This window comes from Drosophila pseudoobscura, chromosome 3, assembly GCF_009870125.1.
Source record: "Drosophila pseudoobscura strain MV-25-SWS-2005 chromosome 3, UCI_Dpse_MV25, whole genome shotgun sequence".
Lineage (NCBI taxonomy): Eukaryota > Metazoa > Arthropoda > Insecta > Diptera > Drosophilidae > Drosophila > Drosophila pseudoobscura.
The window spans coordinates 16,036,936-16,055,300 of NC_046680.1; the positions used below are offsets into that span (position 1 = coordinate 16,036,936).

General features: G+C 46.1%; 1 protein-coding gene across 4 annotated transcripts; it reads left to right on the plus strand.

Annotated features, from left to right (window-relative positions):
• Nucleotides 1–2,242: 2,242 nt before the first annotated feature.
• Nucleotides 2,243–18,295, plus strand: HisT (Histamine transporter). 4 transcript variants are annotated; one of them, XM_015184785.2, is made up of 11 exons: nucleotides 2,243–2,361; nucleotides 2,566–2,614; nucleotides 9,934–10,243; nucleotides 11,209–11,320; nucleotides 11,626–11,728; nucleotides 11,805–12,029; nucleotides 16,070–16,211; nucleotides 16,277–16,473; nucleotides 16,547–16,671; nucleotides 16,854–16,964; nucleotides 17,045–17,327. In XM_015184785.2, exons 3-11 carry the CDS (start codon nucleotides 10,084–10,086, stop codon nucleotides 17,325–17,327), a joined length of 1,458 nt encoding a protein of 485 aa, XP_015040271.2. In that variant the 5' UTR covers nucleotides 2,243–2,361; nucleotides 2,566–2,614; nucleotides 9,934–10,083. The 4 variants fall into 4 exon arrangements, with proteins under 4 accessions (XP_015040271.2, XP_033234173.1, XP_033234174.1 ...); XM_033378282.1 differs by having other exon boundaries at nucleotides 2,245–2,614; XM_033378283.1 differs by lacking the exons at nucleotides 2,243–2,361; nucleotides 2,566–2,614 and adding an exon at nucleotides 8,074–8,318.
• The last annotated feature ends 70 nt before the right edge of the window (nucleotides 18,296–18,365 follow it).

The window sequence follows — 18,365 nt, forward strand, 5'->3', positions numbered from 1 at the left end:
TGAGTCGGGCTTGGCGAAGTTGTTGTCTGTGCTCCCGCTCCCGCTCCCGCTGCCGCTCTCTCTCTTTCTCAATTTCAGTCACTGTATTTCTCTCTGTGTGTGGACCGCTCTCTATCTCCCTATTGTTGTTGTTCAACAGCTGGCAAGGTAAGCGAACAGAAATTTAGCGGCAAACTTTTGTTCTGCACTCTTTGTACCTAGCAGTGCTAGGGGTAAAACACGTTCTACCCCGCCGCGGGTAGGGGTTGCGTTGCCAAACAAGTTCCGTTCCCCGTTCAAGTTCAGCTGGTGATTTGGCTTCGGGATCGTATCGGGTCTAGGTCTAGGCCTAGAGTCTAGGGCATGGAAAGTGCGACTATTCTGCACACTAGAGCATTTGCATAGCACCAATTCTTGTCGCACGTACTTATCCACTTTCCTCCTCTTTGTTTCTTCTTTTGCAAGCGCTCTCTCTCCGCTCTCACACTCTCTGGCTTGCTCTTTGAAACTTTTCCACTTACCGCGACGTGCGCTAAAACGTTAATTTGTATGCATAAGGAAGCAATTGAAGATGGGATATGAGATGGCACAGCGGAGAGAAGGAATGCCGGGAAGAGGTAGGGCGGTGGAGGAGTTAGGAGACTGACCACTCAAGAAAGAGTGGGCGGGGGGATATTCGGTTACGCAAGTTCAGTTAGAAAGAAGCCTCGCGAAGTAGTGACAGACAGACAGACAGACAGGTAATAGTCAGGCTATAAATAGTTTATGGTCCGACCAGGCAATACGGGAAATACTCTACTGGCCATCCAGTAATAGGGGCCGCGAGAGAGTAGCAGTGGAGTCGGACTTTGTTTATTACCTCGCTTTGACCCAGCCCAGAGTCTCGCCGCCTGGGTTCGGCTTGGAGTACGAGTAGGAAGCGTTTAACTACCTTTGAAAGACATCTGATACGAGTACATGCCCCAGACCCAGACAGAGCTTTGTCGGAGTTTGTATTTTCTTCGTTTTCTTTTCGTTTTATGTACTCTTCCTCCGCTCCCACTCCCACTACCTCTCCTGATACACTCACTCGACTCGGAGGAACCCCTCGGACAATAGCAGAATAAGACAAAGTACTAGAAATAGTTTTGCCATTTCTTCACTCACTTATGATTCTGTTGTCTACTGTAAGTACAGTGCTGACAATACGTGTTGCTCCCAATGAAACAATCGGTCGATGACTATTCGTATTTTTAAAATAATTAAAATAATTTTTGTTGTTTCATAGCATTTTATCTAAGCGATCGTCATGGGTATCAAAGCTTCGAACCCAAAGATAGATAGATTTTTTGCTGGGTTATTGATACGCCTCGCGCCAGGAATAGAATATGACTATTAAAATCCAGCATTTCCAGCAGGCGGCAAAGAATGCGGCAAATGTTTTAGTCCGTTAAGATAAGTGAATGGAGAGAAAGAAGAGAGTGCACTAAACAATTCGCATATGTGTGTATGTGTATGTGTATTAACCGAAGCTTTTTATGGCCGAAACGTGGGACAGATCTCCAATATCAACGAGTTTCATTCAGGGCCAATACGCTGGCGCCCCGAATATTGGACGGTGAAAGCATTTCATCAACCGCCACTTTCGATGACCAGACAATTTAGATTAATTCGTTTGCATAAATCAAATTAATGGCTTATGATTGGCCTTATTCCGGGCATGAGAATCGAGCTTATTCGCGTAAAGGTTGGAATCTTTAAATCAATGTCGTACAAATAATTAAAAGCTAATGATAATTAAAGTGGAATTTCCCCAAAGAACACTAATGATAATTTTTAGATTTGAGGTTTTTTAATTTTACAGCAAAAAGGCGAAAAGTCTACACTGAACAGCCGCAACAAGTGGCTGTGGAGCTTCGAACACACGGCACACCCTGTGCCACTGAGAGGTGAATGCCGAAACATGTGGCATCTTTTAGGCTGATCCAATTTGTGACCGAAGAAATTCAGTTTAAAAGGTAATTTTGGGACCGACCCGAGCGCCTGACACTATCAACACCGTTTTAAATATTCATTATCTTCAGATGAAGCTCCTCCGCGAAGGAGGAAGGAAGGCAGCCGCCTGCTTGTTTGTACTTGCGCACTGCGGCCGAGAGCCGAGAGAGGAGGCCTCGTCCTGTGCATCAGCATCCACAGCATCAGCATCCAACACAGCTGATGGCGGGGTGTGGAACCCAAGCCTGGCGTATAAAACGGGCAGAGGCAGTGGCATTTGCTGAACTCTTTCCAAGGGTTGGCAACGAGCGTAGCGAAGCAGAGGAGCAGCAGCAAAACACGAGGGACCGCTTTGCAGTTGGCGAGTCCTGTGCAAACAAACATTTAGACCGTGAATACCAAGTACACGTGGGTTAATCCTGAAAGTTTCGCCACATCGAATCGGGTCCAAGTGCAGTGAAATGTCCTTATCCTAACTCGTCTCCTTACCCCATCCTCATCCCGAGCAGCATTCTAATAAAAATTCCTTTTCGCCTCTTGTTTCCATTCAAAAAAACTCCAACGACGCACAAACGCACGCCACGCCACGCAACGCCACGCCACGCGTTTTAGCGCGCAAACGGAAGATCCTGGCAGGGCCGTGCACGAAGAGTGAGGAAGGGTAAGTGCTCAAGTTTTCGACTCATTTGATTGCAATTAAAAGAAATTGCTGTAATTGCGACTTGCCAAGTGCTGAGACGATTGCATGGACATCCGATTGCGGAGGCCGCCTCTGATTGCGTGTGGCAGCCTTGCACACGTACTCGTGCTCGTATTCGTATTCCCTTAGCTGGTGGCATCAACAAGCTGCCACCACATCAGACTGAGACACAGATGCTGAGCGAGGCAATAAACAAAACTAAATTTAAGTGAAACCAAAATCCATAAATTGATTTTTCCGCTTGCATCCGTGGAGGACAACAAACAGAACGTTTGCCCAGATCCGGGTCCAGGTGTCTGCTTTTTTTTTGCGCCTAAGCAGCCTTTACCAAATCCGAGTCCAAGCCCCAGCCAGAAGGCGGGCCAAGCAAAGCTAGACAAAGCCAAAACAGAGACACAGACACAGACAGTCAGCGGTTGTTTCTTTACCTCTCTCTCTCTCGCAGTCGCCCAGTGTCTCTCTCAGTTCCGCACTTCCTGTGGCTTGCCGTGCAGCTGCCACTCACCGCCTGAGACCAAAGCTCGACCATGCCATCCGACGGCAGAGATGTGTGCGAGAGCAGCGATGAATGTATGCGTGTCTGGCCCGCAGCCCTCTTCCAAGTGTTTATGTGGGCCCGTCTGTGTCTGTGAGAGTGTGACGTAATGTTTGGGGGTTTTTGAACTGAAGAGCTCTCTCACACATACACACACACACACACACACAAAACTTCAAGGCATTGGAATTCTTAAACGCCTCAAACTCAAGGCGTGAAAGGTCTTTAGGCAGCACTGAAATCTGTATTGCCCAGGGCCACTTATTCTCACATTCAATCAGGCAGGACCTGGAGTTCAACTATTAAAGTCTCTCTTTCAATGATTAACATGACATATAAGCATATACTCGGTTTCACTTCGATTGATTGCATCTTTGATTCTTATACAATTTTATTTTAAAATTCTTAAATATTTTTAAACAAATCTAGAATTTAATGGGCAATGGAAAGTAGCATGCATCGAAAATTAAGCAGATCAGAGCCGGAACCTGGGGCAGGGCTCTGTACAAAGCTCTTAAATAGCTAATTGATATAGCTAATAGATCCGAACGGAAACTGGCAAAAGATATATAATCTCCAACCTAAGCCTTTTCTAGCCGTTTGCTTTTATTTTTGGTGTGAGGTTCGGTCCCCAATTTTACACAAATGCCATACATAAATTGGATTTATCACTCGCCACAACAAACCACAAACTATTTTCGAATTGGTCAATTGGCACCTTTGGGTGGCCCGGCCACAGATACGAGAATATAGGCGGCAAAAGTGTGGGCGAAGGTTTTCGACACGTAATTGAGTGCACAAGAGCTGCGGCACAAAGGCAGTCAATTGGCAACAGTGCACATTGGGACTGGGGTCAACGTTATTGATTGGGTTGGCCAGAAAGTAGGGCATTTCCTGGTGGCAGCATAAGTGAATTCTAAACTTGCCCTTTGACCACAAAATGCACTTTCAGAGCAGGATTAATTATGACAAGGCAGATACTTCGATCGCAGACCAAATACGAACTTTTCCCCCGCATTCAGGTCAATAAATAAGACTCCGCTGGAAATTAACGAGCGAAACATAAATATCAAAGGAAACAAGACAGCTCCCCGGGGAAAAGTACTGAAGGATGAAAGGTGGCTGCATAAAATGCCAAATGCAGAGTGAAAAATGAGCCCAAAGAGGAAATTGGCAACAAGAAAAGAGATCCAGACACTGTTACTGCCACTGAAGTTAATTGCAAATGTCCAATTAGGAAGCTGACAAGGCTTGGTGGTTGTTGCAATTAAAAATGCATCTGGACATCGAAAGCTGAACAAAACTGCATACTAATCTCCGATTTGGCTGGTTCTGGTTCTGTCCCTGGCTCTGCTTCACTGGCGAAAATTGCATAATTGGGGCGGCAGAACACTTCCCTGCCTCTAAGAAGCCGCAGCATGTGACGGAAACAGAAAAAATGGCTACAGAAGTGCGGCAGCAGTTGCTGCGGCGAAAACTTTTCTGCTGATAATTTGGAAATGTTATGCGCGCTCAAAAGTATGCTACACGTTTTTATAGAACTGAAAAGCTCTACCTATCTGTGTGTGTGTGTGTGTGTGCTTCTGTGGGCTGTATTCTCTTTAAGACAAACTTCAGCAATAAAATACAATTTATGGTAATTTATCTAGCTTAAGCGAAAGCCCCCCCTCATCAATGGCACAAATTTTTTAATTAATAAATAAATGTTGCGGAAATTTTATCGCATTCTAAGGAGCAGGCCGCCGGGCCCGGCCCGGCCTGTGTATGCATGACGCACATAGTATATAATTACGCGATTTGCTGGGGATTAGGACAGGCTTGACAAATGCCCCGGCCAGCCCACACCCCCCCACCCCTGGCGACAAGCAGGCATTAATGAGCTGCCTAACGGGAGACCACAAAGCAGAGATGAAGAGAGAGAGCAACACAAAGAGCAAGAATCCCACTTAAACGCACACACAATTGCAAATGCAAATGGTCGTAGCAGCTTAATATTTCCCGCTAATTATTTCTCCACTTATAGGTACTTCACCGCGGGGGAAATGGAATCATATTCATACCCTCCCGGGGCTATGGCAACACCCACCCACACCTCTCATTTAACTTCATTTAGAGCCAAGTTTGATGAGCCTGGCCGCAAATGGCCAAAGGGTGTTGTTAAGGCCGCTCGCTCAAATTGTTTGTATAAATATTTCTCTTTCCGTGGCCCCCGTTGCGCGGACCTCTCCTGCTGCTCCTGGTTGCGAGGCTACTAATTGGGGCCGGACTCAGTGCGAGAGAATTGCGAGAATCCACTTCTATGTCCGCCGGGCATCTGCTAGCTACAAATTGCATTTCGAATTCAGGCGCCAGCTAAAGTGAAATCAAAAGACAAAAGCATTTCACTGCTCCACTGCAACTGTTCCTAACTCCCAGACAGCAAAAGTGAATGGGATATGTGGCAATCAGCCCTCGAGCTTAGCTTTGCACGCGGCAGAAGTGGGAACAGAACCGCACGGAACGAGTGGGAGATGGAGGTGGAGGCGCGGTGCGGTGGGTGCCAGAGCATGCGGGCATTAAAGGGATTAAGACTGGATGGCACACCGAGAATCCATTAGCCTCATATACGTCAGTTGAGTACGCCTGCTTGCAACAGACTAGCAAGCGAAGAAAAGATAGCAACGCCTCTGACCTATAGACAGTCTGTCCTTTTGATGGTAGTACGGAAAGTATGCCAAATAACCCGCTGCCTGGTGGGTCTACTAGCATGCACATGCACCAGCGTTGACTTCGTTTTTTACTGGCTCGGCATTTGGGGAGTCGGAAAGCGAGAAATATATTGATTCTGAGATTGTGTGGGAATCGAAACACTTTCGTTTTTCGTTCTCCTTTTTTGCCATTCACACGTGTCTCTGCTAATCCGTTTGCCGCTGCCAGAATACTAGTGGTGTTCTAGGAAAAGAAACAACTTTTTGGTTATACCTGCTAGATTATTATCTTGTCAATGATAAAGGTTTTTCCTAGTTAGAAATGTGTTTCCCCAGTCGCATATAAATAAATATAGATAAATACGAGTATCACTGATTTAATGATTCCAGATTTTGCGGTTGCGTTACTTACAGCGTGATATACGATACACGTAGGGGCCCGAAGCCAGTCGTTAATTGTCTGTCTAACTGGGAAACTTGCTACCTTGCATAATCACAAATGAAACAGGACTGACTTTGGTAGTTGAGGCTCAATGTACTACCTGGTACTCAGTGTTTGCATATGGAATTTAAAGAAATTAAACTTATATTTACAATACAAAATATTCTACCCCACCGACCGTAACATACTCTCTCTTTCCACCAACGAATTACCATCCGGCCGTTATGTCTCGAGGCAATCTATAGTTCTGGATGTTAAAAGTATCTACACGAGGTTCATATATAGCATTGTGCACTTTGACTGCCGGGCACTGAAACGTGACCGCGACCACTCCATTTGACAGGGAATTACAATACTTGTATACTAGTAATCTCCCTTTAATACAACAATCAATCTAATGTCATGTTAAATGCTTATCAGCACTCGAATTAAGTTCTTATTATCGGGGATACAAATACATACATACTCGTACACTCGTATACTCGTTTGCGAATCGCGCGACATTTTCGCACTTCCCAGAACAGAGTGACAATGTGCAAAAGGGAGATAAGTCTGGAATCCGTCAAACGAGGGCACTTGAAACAAATGAAAGTACAGGTACTCTCGTCCAGCCCCCCTGCCACAGCTGGCCCCATTCCCTGGCGGTGTCTGCACTAATGTTTGCATTATAAATAATAAAACATAATAATTTTCCTTAATCGAATAATGACCCCCAGCCATCTGGTCGACATTGCGACGGCGATGGCGATGGCGTCGCTAGCACGCTGTGAGCCCTGCCAGACCTCGTCTGGTCTGGCATAGGGACAGGGACAGGGACTCGGGACGGGGAAGTGTAAGTGGAAGTTCCCGCAGGCAAATTATTCAATAAACAAATCACAAAAAACCCAGAGAAACGTAAATCAAATATGAAGAGAGTGTCAGAGTGGAGAGCCGACGAGAGCGAGGCCTGAACACACGTGCTGCAGTCAGTGCGAGGAAAAGGTGGGCGATAGGGAAGTGCGATAAAGACGGGGGCAGAGTAGAGCAGAGCATATAAAAGTAAATTTTAAGTGAACTGAAAATGCAATTATGTTTGAAAGACTACAGTGGGCAGGCAGTGCAGTGAACGGCCTAACATGAGGCAACATTAGCCGTCAGATGGCAAGTAATAATTTAATATAATAAACACACATATTTATACCTGTATTTGTAAATAAGTAAGTAAGTACAATCTTAACATGACACATGAGTACTGATAACAAAGCTGATTCCCCAAAGCGGGTGCTTACTGTATGCTGATTCATGACAGCTGGACTTTTGTCATGAGCGTTCTCCCACAACAGATTGAGTCCCAACAGTGCCAAAAAAAAATTATGCAACCGAAAAGTGTAACTAAAAATTCGTCAACAGCTTAACTGCTGCGTTGCGTCGTAAACTTGTTATTTTATTTTTGTCACCCCAATGCTTTGTGATAATTTCTGGAGAACAATATCATCACACATTCCGACTGCCGAATACAGTACACTTGATTGAGTTGATAGTACGATGTGGCAAGCAGATCGGACACCACTCGAGCCGCAGTGTAGTCCCCCCTCACTGTTTTCTAATCGCTCACTGGAGCGCTTAGGCCCACTCGAAGTGAGGGTATCGTAGTTGGTTACTTTGTATAGGTCGGTCTGCGCTGCTCTGCCATCGAATCAGCTGTTTTACAGCAATAACGGCAAATACAAACAGCGGCGGCGAGCCGAAAGCGTTTTGCAAATCAACATTGCTTTTTATGACGAGAGTTGAGCGCTTGTCGGATTCCGTTTCAGTGCCGCTTTGTCCGTTCGCGATTGCGTTCTCAATACCACGTTCCGTCTCGTTTCGTCTCGTCTCGTCTCGTATCCCCACCTGCGTCGTGCTCCACCTGCGCCGCCGCCTCCGTCACTGTCAGCTCCAACGGCGAGAGTCGAGAGTCGAAGTGTGGTCTAACCTTTAAGCCTTCTGGTTTGGCCCGATTTCCCTGGGTTCAGTGCACGGGTAAATCCAAAATGTACGTGTCGTTGCGGTGTTGTGGGAATAGGCAATTTCCGACCTTCAGCCAGTTCAATTTGAAGTTTACGGCGATTTGTTCATAGTCATGCCAGGCAGGTCCGAGGGTCTAGGTCTTGGCTAAGACTAATGTCTTATCGCTCATAGCCGCTCATCGAGTGCAGGTGGACTACTCGCTCCATTTACGAGTAGTCATATTGATAGAGAATCCCCTACCACCTTGGTGGACTCTAGTGTTGAGACAGCAGCTGCAATGAAGTTAATGGCGAGTACTGTGGGAAGACTATGAAGGAGAGAACTTCGTCACACACAATCCGCCATCTCGAGGCCATTAAAGGCCAGTAATTATCTTCGTTCACTCCAAGGCCGGCCCTGCGATTGTGCGAAACTGAATCTGAATGGGGGTAAAATCTCCCTGGGAGCGCAGTTAATGAGGCAAATTGATTCAAACAAACTCATTATCAGTTTTAAAATCAATTACGGTGCACACGCAGCTCTAAATATACGCATAGCTCCTGACCTAGCCCACGTATCCACCCAACGAGCGATCTAATTAGGCGATATGGAAATTAGAAATGACATTCATTTGTACAATTTGTCACTGGACACCGCATGCCGAATGGGGAAAACAGCATTTCCCTTTCGATTTGGCTTATTCAAGCGGAGCTAATGGAATTAAAAGAGTGCACCTCACGGAATGCATTACGGCCACGTGCCAAACAAGCCAACAGAAAAATATCAGTGAAAATGAGACCAAATCAGCGCACCAGCCAAATCCGACATTCCAATTTGGCAGCATGCTCGCTGGGTGAAATTCGCTCAATTTAGTTAGAGGTAGAGATATAGCCAGAGTCAGAGCCAGAGGTGCTCAAAGTCAGTCAGAGATGGATGATTGCATTTCCCAAAGCCGAGAGCCGAGAGCTGAGAGCCAAAGCCAAACCCCAAGCCAGTGCCAGAGGCAGAGCCAGTCCCTGAGCAACAAGTGGCCGTGAGGGTAAATGCTGTGCTTAAATTTGATTCAATGACTTGATTTAAGCTAAGCAATGGATGAGCGAGCGTACGCAAATTGGAATGTCACAACAGCAGCGACTGCAGCAGCAATATGCCACTTGAACGAATGGAAATTTGCGTGTAATAGCCATCATCAAAAAGTTAATTGGGGCTTATTAATAAAGGGTATTACGCTTGTCTGGTCTGCCCTCCCGAAACCATTTCATCTCTCCAAAAGCAATTCCACTAATAGCGGTAACCAGAACGACCTTTTGGTCTCATCTACTAGGCAGAATGCAATCATTTATTTATACTTTGTGAACCTGCTGTATATCCTAGGATAAGTGAAACTTAAGGTTATCTTATTATCCCTTTTTTGCCTTGTACTATGTTAAAGATCTTCGTACAACTGGATTTCGTATTGCAATCCCGGTTATTCCAATGCTGACCGAGCTGTAACTGCGGTTCATTAATAAATATCGACTCCATTTGTGACCACAAATGTATGCTTTTAATGGCTAGGTTTAGTAGTCCGAATGTTGAAAAAAAATCTGTTACATTGATGCTTGTGCTTTTATAATAATTGGCAACATTGATGCTACTTTACTTGCAGAATATTAGCTGAAAGCTTCCACGAGTGTTCGTCTAGAAAGAAAACCAGAATACAACCGAACCACCACTGCACGTCAACGACACCACCGATCGCAGCAATAGCTGCCACACAGCACAACCTCCCAAAACCCAAAGCGATCCCAGCTGCAGGATGGATCTGAAACACAGCGGCACTGGAGCTGCTGAGAACACTGATTCCTATATTGCTGCCAGTAAATCCACAGACATGATCTCGCCCAAGGAGAAGGAGAGTAAGGCGGCCAAGGTGGGAGGGGGAGTGGGCGTGAGCACGGGCAACGCTCCGCCAGAAGGTGAGTGGCACATTTCAGGGTGATATACATATTGTTTCGTGGATGTTAATATGGTATGCGTCTATTCTGGGGGTACGCTAAATTTTGAAGCCATCATTTGGGACAACTCAGACGGCAGTAACTCGTACATGCATTTGTTCATGTTTTAATGTGTGTGTGGCACCACTTTCTTTCCACTAACTGCACCTCAAGGTAGGCAATAGTTTACGAGTAGTGGATGTGTGTGCTGTGGCTGGTACTCTCACACTCACACATGCACGAGCACGAGCACGTGGCAAGAACCAACCCTAGCCACAGCCCCAGCCACACATTCGCATAGATGCATCCCATCCCTCGCTGCATCCACATGTGGCACAGTACGGTGCATATATTGTATGTTCATGAAACCCAAACAAATAAATAAGAAAGACTTCAAAGCGTTTTGTGTGTTTCAATGCCATGCATACCAAAATGTTGTCAGCCAGCCGGGTAGTGACATCCATCGCATCGCAGTTGAATCGACACAAAAGATGTACTGGAAACGTGCACAGTAAAGAGAGAATAGATGCCAATATAAATAGAGGATGCATGTATCGGATTGTGATTTTAAATAAGCAAGGTTTAATCTGGAGAGCAGTCAGTCAGTCAGTCAGTTATCACAAGAGGGAGGATGTCTAGCGATAGCGATAGAAGAGCAACTTTGAATAGTAGTTTCTAAAATCTTTGGACACCTTTTGTAACCCGCGCGAGAGGGAAATTGGGACAGGAACTGCGCTGATTTGCATGAATGTCTGCTCGGAAAGAGCATTACCTTTAAGTAAGTAGTGGGGTGTGTCAGCAGGTAAGCCACCTTCTTAATGCAGTTAATCCTGTGAGGCTGCTGGCGGCGGGGCCAAGGTGGCCTTGAGCATGACTACATGACTATACCTAAGCTGTTCCAACGAGCATTTCAAGTGGCTTTCACCTGGCTCGCATTCTATTTGCAGGCTACAAAGTCTACGCCCGACGCTGGGCGGTGCTCATTCTCTTTGTGTTGTATTCAGCATCGAATGCCATGCAATGGATACAATACACCATCATCAACAACATAATCACACGGTAAGAAAATGGCAGTGGCAGAAGCGAGGGGGCCAGATGCCACAGCCCGCAACGAACAAGGCTTTGCTGCTCATCCAATTTGGGATAGTGCATCATATTTAATTAAAAGTTTTCATAAAGCTCATTAGGCAGCTTGACTGTGGCTGCTGGTTGGGGGTGGGGCCGTAGACCACAGCTTAATGAATTCAAATAGTTTATTCCTCGCAGGGACTATCCAGGCCTCCCCGCCATCCAGTGCCACGTCCAGCCAAGAGCTGTTTCGGTGCGAACTTGCACTTTCTAATCTAAACCTCTTTGTTCCACAGCTACTATGGCATTAGCGATAAATGGGTGGACTGGACATCCATGATTTATATGATCCTGTATATACCGCTCATATTTCCAGGCAGTTGGTTCTTGGACAAAGTGGTAAGTGGGAAGCAGACGCCGAGACGGGGCCACTCTTTATAATTGCCTGCCTCGCTTCTTTCGTTGTCTCCGACAGGGTCTCCGTATAACCGCCCTAGTCGGCATCGTTGGGACTTGCATAGGAGCCTGGATAAAGGTCTGCTCGGTGGATCCGTCGCTCTTCTACGTGGGCTTCATTGGCCAGGCGATTGTGGCCCTTGCCCAAGTGTGCATCCTGTCGCTGCCGGCCCGCCTGGCCGCCGTTTGGTTCGGACCCGATCAGTGCTCCTCGGCCACCAGTGTGGGTGTGTTTGGCAACCAGGTAAGTCGTCAGTCGTGTGTTGCAAGGCCATGCTGCACTTGCTATTGATGGAGCAATCTGCGCTGGGAATTGCCATGTAAGCATGCAAGACATCTCTCGTACTTTTCCCTCGGTGGCTGTGACATTGTCGAGTTAGTTATTTGCAGCCGAAAAATTTGCATTAACACAGAAAAGGCAGAAGACGCCCATTTGCAGCCGGCAGATTGATGCGGCAGTAGCAAGTCCTGGCACGGACCCGGAGCCCTGCCCACTTCCGGCTGGGCTAGGCGGATGTGGCTTTCTCTGACATTTTCTCTGGTCCGCTCTGGTTAACTGGCAATCACGAAATTGCGAAAAACCAGGAGAAATACGAGGCAACTGCATCACAAGTTAAACAAAACTGACAACGACAAGGTCGTCCGCTCCTTCCACATCAGTGGGCATCCTCCCCGATGCTAATGCATGCGAAAGAGTCTTTTGGGCGAATCAATTTGCGGCACTGCATTTGCTCGGAGACAAAGTTCAATTTATTCTGCAATGAAAACGAACGGAATGGCCTCTTCAAAATTCCCCAACGACTAAGTGATTGGCAGGACCACGGCCCATAGTCCTCCGGGGGACGAGAGTGGACAGACAATTGAAATGTCAGTGGGCCAGGTGCCCTCCAATGATGCATTATGCGGCTGGATGATTTGAGATTGTGGCTCACCACGCGAATCACAGCAAGTACGGAGAAAATAGCCAAATGCTGTTTTGTCTGTGGCAAACCGCAAGAAGACCTTAAGCTAATTGCGGAGTGAATAAGAAAGGATGAAATAGGATATTACTATGTACATAATTGGAAAGTAAACTCTATCTTTGTCTGGAATGAATGTATTTCCTGTGATTACATGCCAAAGAGTATTCCATCCAAAGAGGGGTCAAGTTTCGTAACCAGACATTTAAAATCCAAAGCCAATACTGCTAGTGCCAACACTCAGAGCGCTTCAGTTCGGCCTGTTGTGGCATGCTGCACTCCTGTCCAGACCCAGGACTTTTGCTGTGGACACTTTATGGGCTTATAACACCGCAAAACAATTAGCCTGCTTGTTCAGCCATTGGAATGCCAGCCAGGTCAGGTGGGGTTTCGGGGTGTAAGGTGAGGCATGCTAATGGAATGGGATGACAGGGCAGGAGGTTGTTATAGTAGCAGTTTGCTCCTATTGTTGATTTACGAGACAGAGCAGTGTGCCGTGCTGTGTGTGCGCTCAGTTGGCAGGCCGTCGTGCGTCGTGCATGCTGCATGCAACGTCTCTGCCATCGAATGACAAGCTGGCAGGACGCATTGCATCCTAACCTGTAATTGTACGAGCATGTGAGTGCAGGTGTGTGTAAGGATTGTCATATTTGCCTTTCACTCGAGTGCAGATGAAAAGGCGTATAATTTCCGCTTGTTGTTCGCCAGCACACAGCACACAGAGGCCAGGAAGTCACCATGGGATGTGACAATATGAGACGAGGTGATGATGAGGGGTCTGCAACCAATAGCAAAGAGCAAAGAGCAGCCTGGAAATGAAGAGTAGGTCAAGTGGCCTGGCTCGACACGACTGGGTCGCAAAGCGCGATGAAGCAAGGCTTTAAGTCAGGCAGAGTAGTCTCTTGTCGAAACGGCAAGGCAAGCCAAACTTGTCCCCAAAAAACCTCGCGCATCGCTCACAAAAAGCCAACGGGGGGCGCCTTAATGGCCCACATACGGTGTGGCATTGAATGTGCTCGCTTGCTCGCATCCTCCTCATACTATGCTCCTCCGACTTTGCTGATTTGACTCGTCTCCGCCTTATCTGGCAAGGACAACGCATCACTCGCTGCCCTGCCGCACTGTCACTGATTCCTGAGCTCCGCTGAGCTCGGCTGCGGCGGATTTGGGGGTCGGGGCCGGGGCCGGGCATGGCAGCCTTCCATTGTTTCAGAGTGCTGCGCAAACATAGTTTATTTTCCTCTATTTTTTCGGTGTTTTTTCGTTCGTTTTATACGTAATAGTTGCTACGACAACAGCTTGCCGCGCCGTGTTGAGGCGCATGTAAACACGGCAAGAGCGAATTCTGCCACCAAGAAAAATGTTCTACAGCGGCCATTTCAGCCGTGAAGCTATTGCGATGCGATGGATGCTCTTTCAATTTGCACAAAACTGTTGGGGCCCAGACCAAGACCGAGACTGCGCCCCAGACGGGGACCCTGAGCCATAGTCTCCAGTCAGCTCAAATATTTATTCTTAAGGCCATAGAGATAGTGAGAGTAAGGGGAAAGAAGAGGAGAGGAGGGGCCGAGTGGCTCCAAGACTCACTCGAATATCCTTTCGCGACTCTTTGTAAAAAACCCAAATAGCAGAACAGAACGGAAGGGGGGATAAGGTAGGGATAATATCTGGCCCAGCCTTGTTTACGGCCCATATCTTGATTTCATTTATTCAAATTATTGCAATTCTATGAATTGCTAAGGCAGTCCGTAGATATGGTTTATTTGTATACATTTTTTATAATACTCGTAGATATGTATGTAAATGCTTTTATCACCGTGCATTTCCTGGATTTTTTAGTTGAATAGCAATTCCTTGGTCGTTACAAAGACAAGGCCATATCACTGGAGTAGTTTTTTGGGTTGAATATTCTATATTCTTTCAAGGGTGTACGAAAACTATTAGTTCAGTTCTAGAATTTCTTTCTATTTATATTTCTTACAATATTGTCCGGCTATTTCTCTTTGACCCCTTTATTTATTAGTTATTTAGGGATTTAATATAGATGTGAAAGTGACAAATTGACTTCATTCACATGTATTTATGTGTTGTCGCTCCACACACTCTCGACAGCCTACAGCTTGGGGATCTCTTGGGAATGCTTGGTGTAGTCATGACAATGGATTTCTTTTCACGGTCCCGAAAGGATAATTCTCACTGCACCTCTACGATCTGCCTTTTAGCTTGTGTCCTGCCCCATTCCTGGCTATGACGGAACAATGAGCTTTGTACAATACTCACAATACTCAATACATATATGTATTTTGAATGTATTCGAGGTCTGGTCAAATAACTGATATTCGCTTTATTTGTTTGAGTAAAAACAATTGGAATAGTACTTCATTTCATTTCAATATGCAACTACGGAAACCCAGATAAGCCCTTAGAGGCGGGAGTTTTCCAAAGGCCAAATTACTGCATACACGAGTAGTTAAAGGATGGACGATTAATTGACTTTAAATTGGGCCGGCATAAACAAAAAAATTTCGCTTGAAAAACTGGTTTTTATGCGACAATTTATTTTCGTGACTGTCAAGTGTCCCTTTGCCTTAAATACGCCAAACTGCCACTAAACCCGATTTATAGCAGGCCAAACAATGCTGAAATCTAGTGTGAGGACTATCAGATACCCCCTACTCTGGTGACTTTCACTTGTACGCGATTCTTAGTCTAGTCTTCAAAGCTTGAAAGATTGGGTTTTCCTCCAGCTATAGAGCCAAACGCCAAATCTGAATCTGTCTGCTCAAATTCTCAGAGCATATGGCACATAACATTTTCCTACAAAATCTGCCGAAATCCACCGGTAAACCTTACATCCCTGACACGCAGCGTAAAAAGTGAAGAAATAAATTTCAAAATTGCATAGCTCAACTTTGTGCATGGCGTGTGGAAAAAAACGGAGCTGTCACAGCAGACCCGGGGTCGACCTAGAACCCGGCGGGTGTATCCGCGGCATTGAGCCACAAACTTTGACGAAAACAAAAAACAGAACAGCAACAGAAGCGGAAGCGGAAGCAGAAGCAGAGAGCTGTTATGGCAGGAGTTCGAATATGCAGCTCCATATAAATCAATCTCACAGTTTCACTGTAAATAAAACAGGGTAGGGTTAAGGACGGGGACGAGACCCTGAGCCTGGGGCTGGTAGGGAAAGCCCCGATGGCGGAATCCAAAGCTGAATTAGAGCCAGCACCAAATCGGAACCGGAAAAGTATTCCGTTTTGAGCAACTTGTACGAAAAAATACATATTGACATATTGTAGACGTGTGTAACTCCTCTTATTTCCAGCTGGGCGTGGCAATTGGTTTTGTACTGCCGCCGATGCTGGTGCCGAACTCCGAAGATCTGGAAACGGTGGGCAAGGATCTGCAGATGATGTTTTACATGGTGGCCGGGCTCACCAGCATCCTGCTCGTCCTAATGGTGCTATGTAAGCGAAATCCTTGAACGGATAGAGGATTGGTAATGGACGAGAGTCCTTTTCTGCTCTTGCAGTCTTCCAGGACAGACCACCTACCCCGCCGTCGGCGGCCCAGGAGGCCTCCCAGCGGCTGGAGGGTATCGAGGCCGAGCAGGTCAGCTTTATGCAGTCGCTGAAGAATCTGATTACCAATCGGAACTTCATCTTACTGCTGCTCTCCTACGGCATCAATGTGGGCGTGTTCTACGCCATATCAACGCTGCTCAATCCGGTAGGAGTTGCCGTTACCCTCCAAGAGCCTTCAAACATTTGCTAACTTGCTAGCCTCTCCCTCTGCGTTTCAGGTGGTGCTCAAGTACTATCCCAACCACGAGGTGGATGCTGGCCGCATTGGCCTAAGCATTGTTCTGGCTGGCATGCTGGGCTCCGTGATATCTGGCATTGTGCTGGACAAGACGCACAAGTTCAAGTGAGTACAGCAGCAACGAACAGCAGGCGTAAAACTGTTCAAAACTATGAAAACTCATTACGCATACGCCGTGTGGTCTGGCAAAGTTTGAACAGGCGGAGGCACAAATTCCAATTAATTAAATGGAAGCCGCTTCATGTCTAATGAGCGCTACTCAAAGCTATTCTTCCTTCTCTTTTCAGGGAAACGACGTTGGCGGTATATGCACTCTCCATGGTGGGCATGTGGATATTCACCTTCACCCTGGACACAGGACACATTGCGGTGGTGTACCTAACAGCGTCGCTGCTGGGGTAAGTCAGAGATACATATTCACAGATCCACCCAAAGGGAGACTAGTACGTTAACTGAATTCTGCGAACCTCCTCTCCAGCTTTTTCATGACCGGATACTTGCCGGTGGGCTTTGAGTTTGGCGCCGAACTAACGTTCCCCGAGCCGGAGGGCACCTCATCCGGTCTGCTGAATGCCTCGGCCCAGACCTTTGGAATCTGCTTCACACTCTTCTACTCGGAGCTCTTCACAGCTTTCGGGGACATTGCCGCCAATACAACCATGGCTGTGATGCTGATTGTCGGCACGATTATCACGGCCGCCACCCGATCCGATCTGAGGCGGCAGAACGCCCAAGCTGGAAGTGCGGCTGGCAATCCCTAAACACATTACACCACTCTCCCCGGGAAACACTAACCACTCCCACTATCCTCCACAACATCCACCCCAACTCAGAGACAGGAGCTGTCGACTGTTTTTATGTATATTACGAGTTCTCTACGCATATCAATTGTTTAACATTTTAATTTATTTTATTGTTTACTGTACACTTCTATTGTAGCCCTAAGTGTTGAATTTTAAAATGTTCATTAAAAGTGCACGCACAACACGTATGTGCACAAAAGTCCTGCATATACACACCCACACCTGTATGTATGAGTAAGCTTAGACAATTATTTTTTATATTTTATATTGGCCAAGGCATAAGGTTTAGTAATTAATTAGTTAACTTTTGCAATACAATGACTTGCATCGAAATTCAGCTTTATCCATTCTGTTGCAACTGTCCATGCCCCACCACACTCAACACTCGCAAAGATACAATGTTATATAGAAATATCTAGCCACCACAAAATATTGTAGAGAAATACTTGTACAATATGTACCGACCGGTACAGAACCCAAAGGCAGTTTGAAATGGTTTAGTTGGACGGACGCTTGAGCAGACCTAAACGAGCTCCTTTTTATGTATGTGTAACCCAGGCAGACCTATAACCAAACAGTGGCGGAAACGAGTCTTCATCACTTCCCCCAAATGTATGTACTTCTATGCATGTATATAAGTATATTTCAGACCCGATCCGGAAGAGATCACGCTACTGTTGTACAAAGCACGAGTAAATCCTGCATATCAGCATATCTGGCATTGAAGAATAATACAAGATTTGGTACTTCCCTTCAGGGGTGTCTACACACTCTACATGCAAGATCAACAGCTGTTCGTCTCTTGTAATCATTTTGGAGAATTTACAACCACCAAGCGCCTGTGACGAGCAGAACAATTAGAGTCAAACACAATATACACAATATACCTACATATATATCCAAAATATATATATATATATATATAATATACATATGATATCGTTGGGAACTAGAGGAAAACTTACGAGGGAAAAGTGTATTACAATTTTGTAGATA